This window comes from Aspergillus campestris, assembly GCF_002847485.1.
Source record: "Aspergillus campestris IBT 28561 chromosome Unknown P168scaffold_2, whole genome shotgun sequence".
Classification (NCBI taxonomy): Eukaryota; Fungi; Ascomycota; class Eurotiomycetes; order Eurotiales; family Aspergillaceae; genus Aspergillus; species Aspergillus campestris.
In genome coordinates, this window is record NW_020194337.1 from 1,101,715 (window position 1) to 1,116,075 (window position 14,361).

General features: G+C 54.2%; 4 protein-coding genes across 4 annotated transcripts; 1 reads left to right on the plus strand and 3 right to left on the minus strand.

Annotated features, from left to right (window-relative positions):
• The first annotated feature begins 460 nt into the window (after positions 1 to 460).
• On the plus strand, positions 461 to 2,738 carry P168DRAFT_309095 (uncharacterized protein). Its single transcript, XM_024839261.1, has 3 exons — positions 461 to 573; positions 645 to 770; positions 875 to 2,738. Exons 1-3 carry the CDS (start codon positions 550 to 552, stop codon positions 2,489 to 2,491), a joined length of 1,767 nt encoding a protein of 588 aa, XP_024695866.1. The 5' UTR covers positions 461 to 549; the 3' UTR covers positions 2,492 to 2,738.
• Positions 2,739 to 2,772: 34 nt separating this feature from the next.
• P168DRAFT_248393 (putative beta-glucosidase) lies at positions 2,773 to 5,752 on the minus strand (the record flags this gene model as incomplete). The annotated part of the gene is made up of 11 exons (XM_024834119.1): positions 2,773 to 3,574; positions 3,648 to 3,886; positions 3,955 to 4,252; positions 4,308 to 4,523; positions 4,584 to 4,652; positions 4,701 to 4,879; positions 4,932 to 5,039; positions 5,094 to 5,170; positions 5,236 to 5,343; positions 5,402 to 5,494; positions 5,578 to 5,752. 11 exons carry the CDS (start codon positions 5,750 to 5,752, stop codon positions 2,791 to 2,793), a joined length of 2,346 nt encoding a protein of 781 aa, XP_024695867.1. The 3' UTR covers positions 2,773 to 2,790.
• A 1,063-nt stretch (positions 5,753 to 6,815) lies between these two features.
• P168DRAFT_231199 (DUF803 domain membrane protein) lies at positions 6,816 to 9,381 on the minus strand (the record flags this gene model as incomplete). The annotated part of the gene is made up of 2 exons (XM_024833270.1): positions 6,816 to 8,317; positions 8,382 to 9,381. 2 exons carry the CDS (start codon positions 9,379 to 9,381, stop codon positions 6,816 to 6,818), a joined length of 2,502 nt encoding a protein of 833 aa, XP_024695868.1.
• Positions 9,382 to 10,353: 972 nt separating this feature from the next.
• P168DRAFT_309098 (26S protease regulatory subunit 4) lies at positions 10,354 to 14,320 on the minus strand (the record flags this gene model as incomplete). The annotated part of the gene is made up of 3 exons (XM_024839262.1): positions 10,354 to 12,287; positions 13,075 to 13,272; positions 13,389 to 14,320. 3 exons carry the CDS (start codon positions 14,318 to 14,320, stop codon positions 10,457 to 10,459), a joined length of 2,961 nt encoding a protein of 986 aa, XP_024695869.1. The 3' UTR covers positions 10,354 to 10,456.
• Positions 14,321 to 14,361: the final 41 nt, after the last annotated feature.

Here is a 14,361-nt window from a genome sequence, read left to right on the forward strand (position 1 = left end):
GTGAGGATGATGGAGAGGGGGCGGTATGTATGGTATCGTATGGTATCGTGGTCCGATCGGTTCCTGACAGCTTCTCCTGGAGTCGTGATCTAGATCCCTATTTATAGATCGATCTCGAAGATATTTATATCTACACGACTATAAATATGGAATATAAAATGATCAGTTTGAGAGATAAATCATAGACTCTATTCTATGTTTCTTTTCTTCTTTTTTCATCCCGTCTTTAATCAACGCAATGGATCTGAGGGACAGGGTCAACTCCACTTCGCCGTTTCCCCACCAGATGCCCGGATTGAGGGAGAGTTAGGGGAGACGAGTTAGGGAGTTAGGGGGAGCTCCTGTAACCATACCATACCTGACCATACATACATGACCATACCAAGAAACTCCCCGTTGCGTCACTTTGCATCGTCTCTCAATGCAACTTCATCTTCTCTCTCTTTCTCTCTCTTCTTCTCTCCTCCTCCTCTCTCCTCTTCTCTCCAGCTTCTTCATGACCTCTACTGCTTCGACTTCTCCTGTCGACTTCTATCCAGCTGATCCATCATGGAGTCCGCTCCACTCACCTTGGTATGTTCCTCCATCCCCTCAAAACAAAGTCAACAGGATACCCTGACGCGAGAATTTCCTCCTGGACAAAGGCTCATACCCATGCGCGAAATGCAGTTCTGGAGACTCGCAAGTCCAATCCTGTAGCAGCCAGTGAAGAACATGATCTGGCGGCTGGCGAGTTTGCAACCGCCGCCCAACAGAGTGCCGATCGCGAAGTATGACATGATCCCTCCACAGCGATCCAGCCCGTCCCAACCCAACCCTACAAGTATAACCTGAAAAAGTGTGAGTGAAAACTGACATATTCCCTTTCTGAAAGGCCTTGCGGACGCTTCACCTGCTGGAAGATCATCATAAGAAACTCGCCCAGATCCTCCGTTTCCAACATGAGCACCCTCCATCGGCCCCCGATCCCGCGGGGGAAAATCCTCCACTGACCCCAGTCGAATCCGGCGCCGCGAAAGAGGCGCTGCATGTCCCTCCCAAGCTGCCTACCCAGGTGCGACTGCCCGCGCGGGAAACTTCATCCATCGCGAGCAATCTAGCCTCGGCGCGGGGCATCCCCGCCCACCCGCGCCGGGCATCTCCCGTCTCCCCCACGCTGTCGGCCCAGCAGGCGGGGGCCAAAATGGCCGAGGGTCCGTCTAAGATCCGAACCGGCCAGTCCAGACTCCGAGGCACCCAGGTCACGGCGACCAAAGAGCGCAACCGCAACCTCATCTCCAAGGACCCCCTCCCTCCTCCTTCCCTGGGGGCCAGCCCCACCGATGTCACCTCCAAACAGTTCGTCCCCGCCGACATGGCGGATTCGCCCCATGCCACGCATCGCGAACCCCCCGGTGAGGAACCCTTCCAGCGGTTTTACTCCACCTTCGAAGGCCTCATCTCCAAGATCTCGGCTCCCCTGGCCTTTGCCGGTCTCCCACTCGGCGCAGACTCCGCCCCGTCCTACCAAAAGTCCACCGCAGAGCCGAAACTGGACCGCCACCCCGCGACCTCCGACCGCTCGAGGCGATCCGCCGACCCGGACATCAATAAGATCTTCTCGCGTGCGGCCCTGCGGTCCCTCCGGGACCCCAATGGTGGCACGGGGCCCCTCACGACCACGAGCGCCGCCGAATCCTTCTACGTCGTGCCGACCACGGGCGGTACTGTCTCATACGCCGGCATCCTAGGCCGGGGCGAAGGAGCAGCACGACGGAGCAGTCTCGACGACGGCGACGACGACTTTGTCGACGCACGCGAGACGCCCCCCTCGCCAGAACTCCGTCACAGCCTAACAGGCGGAAGAGCCAAGAAGGGACGCGCCACCGGCAGCGATAAGTTCACCAGCCTGCAGAACCCAAAAACCATGGAAGAACTGCAGATGGAGAACCAAGCCCTGCGCCACCTGTCCGACACGCTGTCCACGCGCCTCCACATGTGGGAAGTCAACGCGCAGTCGTCATCAATGGCCCTGCAACAGTCCCTCCGAGCCATGCACCACCAAAGCAATCCGTCCCTCGAGAGCCACCGCCCGCAGTCCCCCTCAACAGTGACAGCCTCGACCATCACCCCGCCCCAGGAACCAGCGCCAGGCGACCAAGACATCCGCATCAAAGAACTCGAAGAGCTGATCCGCCGCAGCGAGCGCGATCTCGACAAAGCCGGCCGCGAGAACGACAAGCTGCGCGACATCGTGGGCCGCTACCGCGAGCGGTGGGAGAAGCTCAAAGAGGGCGCCAAAACGCGCCGCGCTGAGGGCCGTTCCGCCGCGGACCATGCATCCCGGAATAGTCCAGCCATTCCTCCTCCCAACAGTCCCCGTCCTGCTGCGACTGGAAATAACCCGCCCCGCCAGATGTCAACGCGAGTGGAGGTAGATGGCGGCGACACGGAGAACGACACTACTTCGACAAACGATCCTGAGCCGAGGACGGATGCGTCTGATAGTTGAGGCAGTCCAATCATTGTCTTTCTCTAATTCTACTGCTGAATCCTTACTCACGCATGACGCTAATGACGATAACGATAACGATACATTCGGGTTTCACTTTTCTTTCAATGGAAGTAGCATCCCACTGACAAGCCCTACACAACAGAGCGTGTCACTTCCATGGGACAAAGATAGCAATACAACTCAATTCACACTTCCACCCCCTAATATTCCCTATCCAAAACAGCTAACCTCTCTAAAATAAAATACATTTGAATAAAAGCACCCTCTCCCCCCCCCCTCCAACAAGTCCAACAAACCTACTCCACAGTAAAAGTAGCATTCCCCCGAATATCACTCGAGCTACTCCCAACAAGCACATGGAACGCACCCGGCTCAACAACATACTTCATCGCCGAATTCCACAGCCCCAGATCCTTCACCCGCAGCGGAATCTTCACAGTCTTCGTCTTCCCCGCAGGGATAACAACCTTCTCAAAGCCCTTCAGCTCCCTATTCGGCACGACGACACTCGCATACTCGTCCTTCACATACACCTGCACGACCTCCGTCCCCTCACGGTCCGGATGCCGATTCGTAACGTCCACTTGCACGGTGACCGTCTCCGCCTGGGCATCCTCAATAGAGGTCTTATCTAGCTTGACGCGCCCGTACTCAAAAGTCGAATAACTCTTTCCGTAACCGAAGGGATACCAAGGGAGTGGACTGCCAAGGACATACTGGTGTCCGAAGACGAGGTCCCCGTCGTCGGACTGGGAGCCCGAGTCCCCGATGGAGCGGCCCGAGTTCAGGTAGTCGTAGTAGATGGGCAGGTCGCCGACGGAGTGGGGGAAGCTGACGGAGAGTTTGCCGGAGGGGTTGTAGTCGCCGAAGAGGACGTCTGCGAGGGCGTGGCCGCCTTCTTCGGAGGGGTAGAATTGTTGGAGGAGCGCGGAGGTGGAGTTTGAGAGCCAGGGTTCGGTGACGGGTTTGCCGCTGGAGAGGACGACGATGGTCGGGACGCCTGTGTCGACGATGGCTTTTATAAGGGGGGCTTGGGCGCCGACGAGGGAGAGGTCGTTTACGTCGACGTGTTCGCCGGTCCTAATTCATCAATGGATGTTAGTTATAGTCTTCGGAGAGTTAATGGGTAAATATTAGAGGGAGGGGGATGTACGTTGCGTTGAGACCCTGCCATAGCTCCTGCTGGTCGCGAGACCAGGTTCCGACGACGACGACCGCAACGTCAGATTTCTTCGCGGCTTCGACGGCTTCGGCGAATCCAGACTCGTCATTGCTCCATCGCTCGCATCCTTGTGCGTAGTGGACGTGCGCTTTGTCGCCAACGGCGGCTTTGATGCCGTCTAGGGGTGTGACGCCACGGTACTGGCTCTTGTACACGACGTAGTCACCGTACTGTGCTCGTTAGTACATGTCTCAAGTACCGACTGGATGGACGGTTGTCTCCCTCCAAGCTCACGTACGTTCATGAAGCCGTGGGCCATGGGCCCGATGACGGCAATATCGCCGCTTTTCTTGAGCGGGAGCACATCGTCGTGATTCTCCAGCAGTACGATAGACTCTTTGTCGAGATCTCGTGCCACCTGCACAGCCTCTTTGCTGTGAATGAGCTTCTTCCACTCCTCCGGCGGAGCAGCAGGGTAGGGGTTTTCGAAGAGGCCCATTTCGAACTTGGCTCGCAGCACTCTCGATACAGCTGTGTCCACAATCTCGATATCGAGCTTTCCTGCTTCCACTAACTCGGCGATCTTCTGGAAGTTACTGTCGGGTTGTCAGTGGCCACATCACTTGCATACACTCAGTACAGGTCACGCACAATGAACCACCGCCCATCTCAACGTCGTTGCCCGCAGGAAGCGCCTGCAGCGTGACGGACTCCATGTCGATTGGCGAGCTCCGGCAGAGGTTGAACGCATTGCACAGTCTGTCAGTGGCGCCGGCATCGCTGATGACGAAGTATTTGTAACCCCATTCTTCTCGCAGGATTTCCGTGAGGGTATGGTAGTCGGAAATTGCGGGGATACCGTCGTATCTGTTAGGGTACATATTAGCATGGCGAGTCGATAACAATGCACGACCGTTTGATACTGACGAGTTATACGCGCTCATGATGCTCCATGCTCCGGCGTCGATGATTGACCGCTTGAAAGACTGAAACCAACTGCAAAAAGGTTAGAGTATGTCCTCAAACCGAATAGACGTTACCGACGTTGTGCGCAAATGTCTCTCGCCTCCCTGGACAGGCCCAGTATTCAGTCCCTGCTCAGGCTGGCTGAACCCGATAAAGTGTTTCACCATGGCAGAGACATTTGTGCTCTGCAGGCCCTTAGTATAACTGTATCCAATTTCTCCCGAAAGGTACGGGTCTTCCGAGAACGTTTCCTCAACCTGTTATGCATCAGCACAAATTGTAAGTCACCATGCCACATGGTGTACTGACTCGGCCAAATCGAAGCTCACGAGCTAGATCAACCACCGGGGCAAAGATCTGGTTCACACCGAGGGCGCTGGCTTCTTGCCCGATAAACTTCGCCATTTTATAGACCAACTAGAATGGGTTAGATATTAGTTGAAAAGGACATTGACCCAATAGTATACTGACATCCTTATTGAACGAACAGCCATACGCAATTGGCGAGTTGTAGATCGTTGCATTTCCGATCAAGAAACCATGGATACCTGCGTTTTAGGATACAGAGTAAGTATATGAGCGCAATTGAAGAGTGCAGTATAAGAATGCATACCTTCTGTCTGCACAAGGGCCGGAATCCCGAGAGTGGTATTGTGGATAAGGTAGTCTTGAGCCCTCTTCACGTTCGTTGCGATCCAATCCCAGGGAACCGGATACCCAACTATAAGCGTCGTTAGAAGCTGAGATTTCCAGCAATGTCTCTATACCAAAAGCCATACCATAAAACATCCCGGCTTTCAACTCCATGTTCTCGACCAACCCCGTGTAGTTGAAGTCGCCCGTGGTGTCATTCATCCAATTGGTGATATCGCCTGCAGAGGATCAGATGAGACACTGTCAGTGTTTGTTTCTTCCTTTCGCCATGCAAATGCCACTCCTCTAGAATCAAACGCACCTTGGATCAATTGTGCCATCTTATCCTCAATAGTCATCCGGCCCAGCAGATCACTCACTCGGTCCTCCACAGGAACCCGAGCATCTTTGTAGGGAGGAGTCGCATCTTTTCCAGCAACGAAGCTAGAACAGAGCCCCAAGGCTAGCAGACTCTTCGAAAGTAAACCGTTCACCATCTTCACGGTAAATAGGGAGCAAGGGAGTCACGAAGAAACGTAAGAAACAGAAAAACCCACACCAGGCACGCCCAGCTATTTATTTCTAGATTACCATGTGCCCAGAACCAGTTAATAAGCACCAAACAGGTACATGCAAAGCAACCAATATCGCCATGTCTGGGTAAAAGGTGGACAACGACGCGAACCCAGTCCTCGTTTAATAAGAGGTCCTCACCCAAGACATCTCCGATTCATAAACAAGACCAGGGTACGAAGTCTCCCCAGCGAATTATCGAACCAAACCGGCAATCATAGCCTTCGAAAGTGGAGCGAAAGACATCGCGCGAGACAAACTAGTAACTACTGCAGTGAAGGCAGACCTGGAGATGTCTGGAAATTGAACCTATATTCCCTCCAATCAGCGGTCGTTCGGGTAAATTGATGCGCTGGAAATGAGAAAGGACAGTATACCCTGGCTTAGTTCTTGCGCTACCTTTGCGAGATTGAACTAAGTTGATGCGGGGAGAAGGCACCTTTTCTTAACGAGTTCCCACCTATCAATGGCTGCGTGATGCCCAGATCGGAGGAACCGATATGGCCTGACTTGGAGATTAATGGATAGGTTCAGGTGGTGGTATTCGGCCTTGGCTCCAAGGTATGTTATATAAAAGGATTGCCAAGGATTAGAAGGGCTCACACGAGAATGAATGGAGAGTGGAGTAAGAAGGATGAGGCAAGTTGGAGATTGCGGACGAGGAGCTTTCCCCTCTCGCCTCCGCTCCCCATCATATACTCTTATCCGGAGTACTCATCATACTACGAAAATCCTACTCAATTCCATATCGACATATAACCACTATCAGATTTCAATAAGGCAAAGAATGCTATTGCAACTGCGCTATAAACAACCGCAATCAATCAACCTCCCAACGCCAATGCGCGATGTTCTACATGTTAAACACTATATACTCGAAATATGAAAAGCGCTTGCGGATGACGAGGGGAAAGAAAAAGAGCGAAGATGAAAGAGAAAAGCACAGATATCATCCATCGAAAGAAGGCGACTAGCCATATGTACCACTTATGCCCGCGAGTTGGTGGGACCTGAACGAGGTTCCTGATCGTTGTTAGATGCGTTCGTCGGGTGTCCGTGCTCGCCACTTTGTGTTTGGGTTGTCCCTGGTGGCTCCGGACTGTCGTTTGGTCTATGCAATGCACCGCCGAGCCAGTTCAGTCCGCCGCTCCAAGAGTCACTGAAGCTTCGGAATCGAGATCCAGAAGCGATATCGTCCACAGACGGGTTGACGGGCACGTTCTCTGTGGGCAACGAGGGGGTTGAATTACCGGCAGTCGTCGCCTCTGTCGCAAGATGGCCCGTAGAATGCAGCCGAGCGGTAGCCAATGCAAATCGAGGGTCGGGTGCATCTCCCACCCTCGCATCGGTCTGAGGTCCCGGTGCTCCCGTTCCATCATTTCCGTCGCGGCCAAACTCAAGGTTGGTCGTGCTCAGCTGTTTCCCGCGACTCGCTCGGTGTCGGCTCCTCCGCTCCTTCACCGGACTCATCTCCCCTCGACGCAGTGACTCGGCCACGACAGCACTGAACCCTGCGGAGATCGTTGGGAGGAGTGTACCCGGAGAGAAGCGCGACGAGAAGGAAGCTCGCGGCCTCTGCGCCGGGGGAGTCTGCGGGACAGTGTTAGCCCGTGCGGATTGAGTCACTCGATCAGGCACGGGGTTGGTGCCCTGAGGACTGCGGGCTTCGCTGCCGGGAGCTGGAGGGAAGCGAAGAAGGAAGGACGACCCAGCAGCTTGTTGGTCGGATTGGGCTGGGGGTGTGGTCGGGCGGTGGGCTTGAGGTTCGGCGCGCGGGGTTCCAACAGTCTGTCTTTGGGAGTCGGCCCAAGGGTTCGAGAAGAACGACTGCGGATGCAACGGAGAGGAAGGCGTGGGAGACGGTTGCGTGAGGGACTCGGCAGTCAATGAGCCAACAGGCGATGATGGGGTGGGAGATAGAGCGCCTCGGGGAGTGTGCTGGTGTTCATCGACTGCACGACTCAGTAGCGACCCAGGAGGCGACCGTAAATCATCGTCATCGTGGAGCTCAGGGGCTTTCTGCCCCGGTTTCAGCACTCGGGCCGCATGAACGGGAGGCGACAGATCAACCCTGTCACGATATCGCTCTCCGCCAGCTAAAAGCCCGATAGCCTCTTCCTCGTCGTCCGGCGCATATGATGACTCGTCATCGCTGCGTACTCGACCACTAGTAATGAAGTACACGCCGAGAAACGTCAAAAGGCAGCCACCGACGAATTTTACCGCACGGTCTGGCGTAAAGGATCGGAAATCCTGATACAGAATTGCGCTACCGACGATCACTGAAAGTGTGAAGAGCACAAACTGGGTCGGAATGACTTGAGTAGAGTCGAACCGTTGAAGCGCACGGTTTATATAGCGGATCTGCATCAAGGCGCTGAAGATGAGGACGAACGCCAAGAGATACGTTATGGGGAACGTTATGACGTGCCACAATGTAAAAGAGAGCAGCGATGAGACGCCCTTTGTCGACAAAGCCGTATATCCTCCTAGATAAGAGTCAGCAACCAGCGTGCAGTAACCATGGCACATGCTTAAATTCGCGGAACCTACCAAAAAGAGCCACCAGACCGACATCAATAAGAATCGTGCGCTGTCCATACGTCCCACTCGCCCACATGAGGCCCACGATCAACGCTGCCGTAAGACCCAGGTACAGCTCGAATTCCCAGCGAGTGATCATCACCCAGATATCATGGGGACCAATCTTCTCCTCCGACGACTTGGCACTGAGAACCACAACCACGGCACCGGCAACCGCAACGATCACGCCCCAGAAGTCGCGTTTCCTGAACTGCTCCTTCAACATAAAGGGCGCAATGACACAATTCGAGATCAACGCGACAACACCCAGTGGGGATACAATCGACGCCGGTGCGAATCCGTAGGCCATGAAGTTTCCCACCTCACCGAGGCACATGAGAATAATACCCGCCCACCAATACGGAGAACGGAGGTATGATTGGCGCTGCACGTCGTGTTCGCCGGGCCGCGCCGTTCTGTCCGATAGGAACGATTCACGCATGCGATGTTGAGAATCCGCATCGTCGTCTCCATCCTCGCTTCCCTGATCGATCTCAATGTGGGGCTGGTCGTCGTGCAGGAGATCCTCGCTGGGGGAGATATCCCGGTAACGGCCAAACTGTCTGGTCTGCGCCCGGCCTCGCCCAGCTCCCTCATCCTCGTCCGCCGATGTAGCACCGTAGGACCCGAGTTGTCCCTGATCTGGACTCGAACGCTTCCAATCCAGCTCATGCTTCATCTTCTCATGTGTCCATTCCCGATCGATCCGTATGTGTGCGTAGCGTTGGATATTGAGCGCCAACGATATCAGCACGTTCCCCACCAGGGCCGTACAAATACCGATGAGCGATGACCACCTATGCAAGTGTCCCCCACCACTATTATCGCCATCGTGTCCAGGTGTAGGCATAGGTGTGTACAGCGGGTCAACCAACGAAGGATGCGGCACGAGAGTCGGCGTCGGGATGGCGGAAGAGACAAGCGCTGTCAGCAGACCAGCTGCGAGAGGCACCTCCCGGTTGAAATCCATTCGGAATCAGGGGTTGAACGGATTATTTTCCAAGAGTTCAGCTGGGGAAGAAGCAAACAGGGAAAATCAAAACAGATCGCTCTGCTTCCGAGGGGGACCCGCTGACTCCGCCAACGCGTCTTGGAGCCGTGACTCCGTGAATCGCCCGACCGAGTTGACAGAACAGGCTGTCTAGGAAGGATCTCGATTTCCTTTCAGTGTTCAGGAATAACCCTTCCGATATCGTCTCACGGCTGACGCCCTATACGATTGTTCGAGAGATGAAAAAGACCCGCATTTCTGTAACCTCTGGTGGTTGACTCGGAATTGTGTCGGTTAACTCGTTTGCTGACAAGGAAGGCTTTACTCTCGATGAGTCGGTGACCGACGCAGGGATCCGTCAATAGGGAACAGATAAACGAAATATCGGTGTCGCATAGGAGAGACCGACGAAGACAGTTAGTCGGTGAAGTCCGGGGTGAAGTCACCCAGCAAGCGGCGTTCGAAAAGGGAAGAGAGGGGAGGAGGATGGTAAAAGATTCGGGCACTTGAAGTGACCAACAACCCCCAAACGGTAGACAAATCACACGTGCAAAGTCAAGGAGAAAGAGGAGAAATACGCGACCAAGCGCAGCATGGTAGGAGACCTAGGGGATGAGCGAACGAAATGGGCGAAGTTCAAACCAGACAAGAACTATCGGCTTGACTGAGAGATGCACGGACGGCACCCCGATCGTCATTGGCCCGTGGAGATCCAATTTTCCACCGTCTCCATCATGGCGCATTGTACAAGCTGGAATTGTCAGACTCTCTCCCCCCGCTTGCTTTCAACGTCATCGGGCAGGTTGCAGCTGGCATTTTGATGTTGGGTTTTTCGGATTGAAGGGGTGGCTTGCATATAACGCTTTTGGGTTTGTTATCATGATGTCAACGGGCTCGTTTCTATATACAAGATGCTATATTTCTACATAGATCGGATGGGTACGTCGCCATGAGGAATGACAGCAGAGAATGCTTATAGCCAGCCAAAGCCGCGTTTATCGTCCCAAGATAATTAGGAATCATACTCGTAGTTTTATGTACTCTGTACTTCATGCTACCGCCGTGTCTTCTTCTTATCCGGTCCCTCCTCCTCCTCCTCATCATCACTGATTTCCCGATAGATTGTCGTGGGCTGTGTTTCTTTCCAGGCCTTGGTAAAGATCGGATCCTTCTCCGCTTTATCCGCGTACTTCAACAGAGCCTCTCGTGGGTCTTCGTCCCGCATGGAACTGAGAGGGACATGCTCTCGAATATGTTTTTCACCCGGCTGGGTCTTCGCGAAGGGGGTTTGCTGCGGCATGTGAGGTCGTCGAGGGTCTTTAGGACGACCGGAGGCGGTCATGCCGATGGTCGGATGCCGCGCCGACCAGGTCGCGGAGCTATAATGAGGTACACCGTTGGATCCAACGACCACAGAATCGCCGGCTAGACCCTGCGTTAGATCCATGGTAAGGGTTGGGTCGTCGTCAATGTGCCGGCGCTTGGGCGCCTTGGACATGACCATGGCAGCGCCCTTGGTGGACGTGTTAGGGTTGTAGAGAACGTGCGTCTCGGAGTTTCCGGAGCCCGTGATGATTTGATTAAGCTTCTCGTGCCACAGGACGCTGATCAATGGGGAGCCCGGGGTGACGGGCGTCACCAACTCGGGCCTCAGCGTCGCCGGATTCAGGATGTGCAGATGTCCAGTCTCCGAGCCCGTCAGGATGTTCGCCGAGGTAGGCGAAAAGACGATGTTGGACGACGGGTACCGGAAAGAGCTCGACGGATGGGCCACGGTCGTAACAGGTTGTTTAAACTTTCGCGTATCCCAAAGCTTGATGGTATCGTCGCCGCCCTTGGTGACCACCAGTCTTCCGTCCGCACTGATATCTATCCCACTTGTCCAGGTATCCCGGACATGCGCATCTCGGACTTCCGCGCTGGGCCGTGTATACGGCCCATCTCCACTCCACATCATCATACTCCCGTCCAGGGCCGTCGCAACCAGAATATTGGAGCCGCCCTGCTTCGGGGAGCCCCATGCGACAGCGGTCATCTTGCTCCGACCAGCGGATCCAGCCACCCTAGATTTATGCATAATAACCTCCTTCTGCGACCGGCCCATGTTGGCATCCCAGATGCGCACCGTACTGTCGGACCCTATCGTGGCGCACAGATTCTCATCCGTAGGGGACCATACTCCGCCCGTAGCCTCCGAGATGTGCCCTTTCGTGTTGTTCAGGTCCCGCAGGTACATATCCCCCTTGACGAACTCCGTAATTGTATCTCCATCGCGACTCAAAATCCGAGGCTGCGCAGTCGCAGAAACCACCAGCACATAGCTGGGCGATATCGGGTTGAACGCGGCGTAATGGACAGCATGCGCCTCTTGCGCGGCGGCCTGCTTCTTGGCCGAAGGGTCGACGGATTTGAAGGCGCGCACGGTCGACGGAGTCATCGAGGCGAAATCATGGAGCTTGATGGTGCAGTCAGTCGATCCGGTGATCAGGCGCGCCCCAGCGGGGTCCGCTGTCAGGGTGGTCACGGCGCGCTCATGCGTCTTGATAGTCAGATCGTGCGACACCGGAAACTCATCCTCGTCGTCGTCGGAATCGTCGGAATCGTCGTCGCTGTCATCGCTGGAGCTGTCATTGTCTCTCCGAAGCTCCTGTCCAGCTCCAGTGCCGACGTCGGTGTTTTCCGCGCTGACCAAACCTGCTCTTTCGGCTTCGCCGTCGGACTTGGCTGGTGGCGTGTCTGTCCGCTTCGTACGGTCTATCTGGGAGCCGACATCGATTTTCTTCTCCTGTTTGCCAAAACTGGTAGGGAAGAACTTTTTGAACTCTTCCTCATCGAATCCATCCATTATGAAAGGAAGTTGTGGTGTGGCAGTTGAAGAGGACTCCCTGGACAGAGATCGATCAGCCACGGAGTAGATGTTGCTACGTTTGGCGTGTTTGGCGCATTTGTCGTGTTTGTTATTTGGATATTATGACGGAATGATCAGCAGAGCCTCATCCACATCCAGCGACATGATTCGCCGGACGTCAATGCAGTGTGTCACGTGGACATAAACCCGCGCTAGTGAAACCTCGAGATGGACTTTTTGTGAAAACACCATACAAATTAGCCAAATCAGGTCCCCGAACGGGCAATGTGAAAAGTGATCGTTTTTGGGCCATTTCACAAAGTATCTGGTATTTGAAAACAAAGGACATTTTTGGGATCGCCTCGGCGAGCTGATTACAACTATACCATTGTTATCGTATTTAGACCGCTCTATGTGGTGTTAACGTGCTATACATAATATTTTTGACCCTATTGCCAAGCCACTTTAGAGTAGGGGATGCCAACACATTTTGCGTCACATTGTAGGGTGCAATAGCATTTGGCCGCCCAGACTATATGATGGCTACAGCCACACCATACTCGGTCCAACTTGTTCGTACCAGTCACACAGGTGCCTACACCTTTTGATACTAGGCACAACTAAGAAACTTGTCTATAAACGACATCCTGGCTTGATTGGACTAATCACTTTCGCTCTGATATGAAACTACGTAGACTACAAATCATGCTGGATGATATACGGTAGGAGTATTCAGTCCATTCCGACAATTGGTCAATCGAACCAACGCCATCGATTGTTTGAATGTAGAACTAAGGTAGTCACACCAACGTATACACGCTTACAAGTACAACCCCTCCACCGGGCCTCCGTCCTGCTTCGTCTTCATGATTCTCTCCCTGGCGGAACGGAAATCGTCCATCTGCACCCGCATGCGGCGCTCTCTCAGCGCCATCAACCCAGCCTCAGTGCAAATCGCGCGGATATCGGCACCGGACAGGTCATCCTTCTGGTTGATGAACTCATCCAAGTCGACGTCATCGCTGATAGACATCTTCGAGGTGTGCAAGGTGAAGATCTTCTTCTTCGTGTTTTCTGGAAGCTGTTAGTGGACCAATACACCAACCAAAATAAAACAAAGGAAGGGCATGGAATAGACTTACGGTCAGGGGTCTCGAATAGAATCTTCCGGTCAATACGGCCAGGACGGATCAAAGCAGGATCGAGAGTATCAATCTTGTTCGTCGCCATGACCACCTTCACATCTCCACGGTCATCGAAACCGTCCAGCTGGTTCAGAAGCTCCAGCATGGTCCGTTGGATTTCGCGCTCACCGCCCGAAGTGGACTCGTACCGCTTGGTACCGATGGCATCAATTTCGTCGATGAAGACAATGGATGGTGAGTGCTCGGCAGCGACCTGGAAAATCTGTCGCACCAGGCGCGGCCCATCACCGAGGTACTTTTGGATCAATTCACTACCAACGATCCGGAGGAAGGTAGCGCTCGTCTGGTTGGCCACTGCTTTGGCGAGGAGAGTCTTTCCGGTACCCGGAGCACCATAGAGGATGACACCCTTTGGTGGCTTGATGCCCATCTCTTCATAGAGTTCCGGGTGAAGCAAGGGCAACTCTACCGACTCCCTGACTTCCTGAATTTGCGACTCGAGACCACCAATATCGGCGTAAGTCTCGCTAGGAGCCTTGTCCAATTTCATCACCGAGACAAGGGGATCGGACTCCTCGGTCAACACACCGACCACCGAAACCGACTTGTGATGCAGGAGGATACTGGCGCCCGGCTCCAACAGATCCTTGTCGACGAACGACATGATGGATACGTAATACTCGGGGCCCGTGGCACTTGAGACGATCGCATGGTCATCATCGATCAACTCCTCCAGGTTACCCACTCCCATGGGGCTGCCTCTCATATCGTCGACACGGCCTCTCTCGTCGGCGTTCCGATCCGTGATGTCGAACTCACCCTGGCTGACGGGATCTTGCGACGCTTGAGCCTTGGTCTTGCGCAGACGCTCCATGTTTTCCACGTACTCCTCCTCTAGCAACAAGTGGTCATGTACGCGCTGCATTCGGAGGTAACGTAATTTGCATCGAGACGTCGGGAAGATGT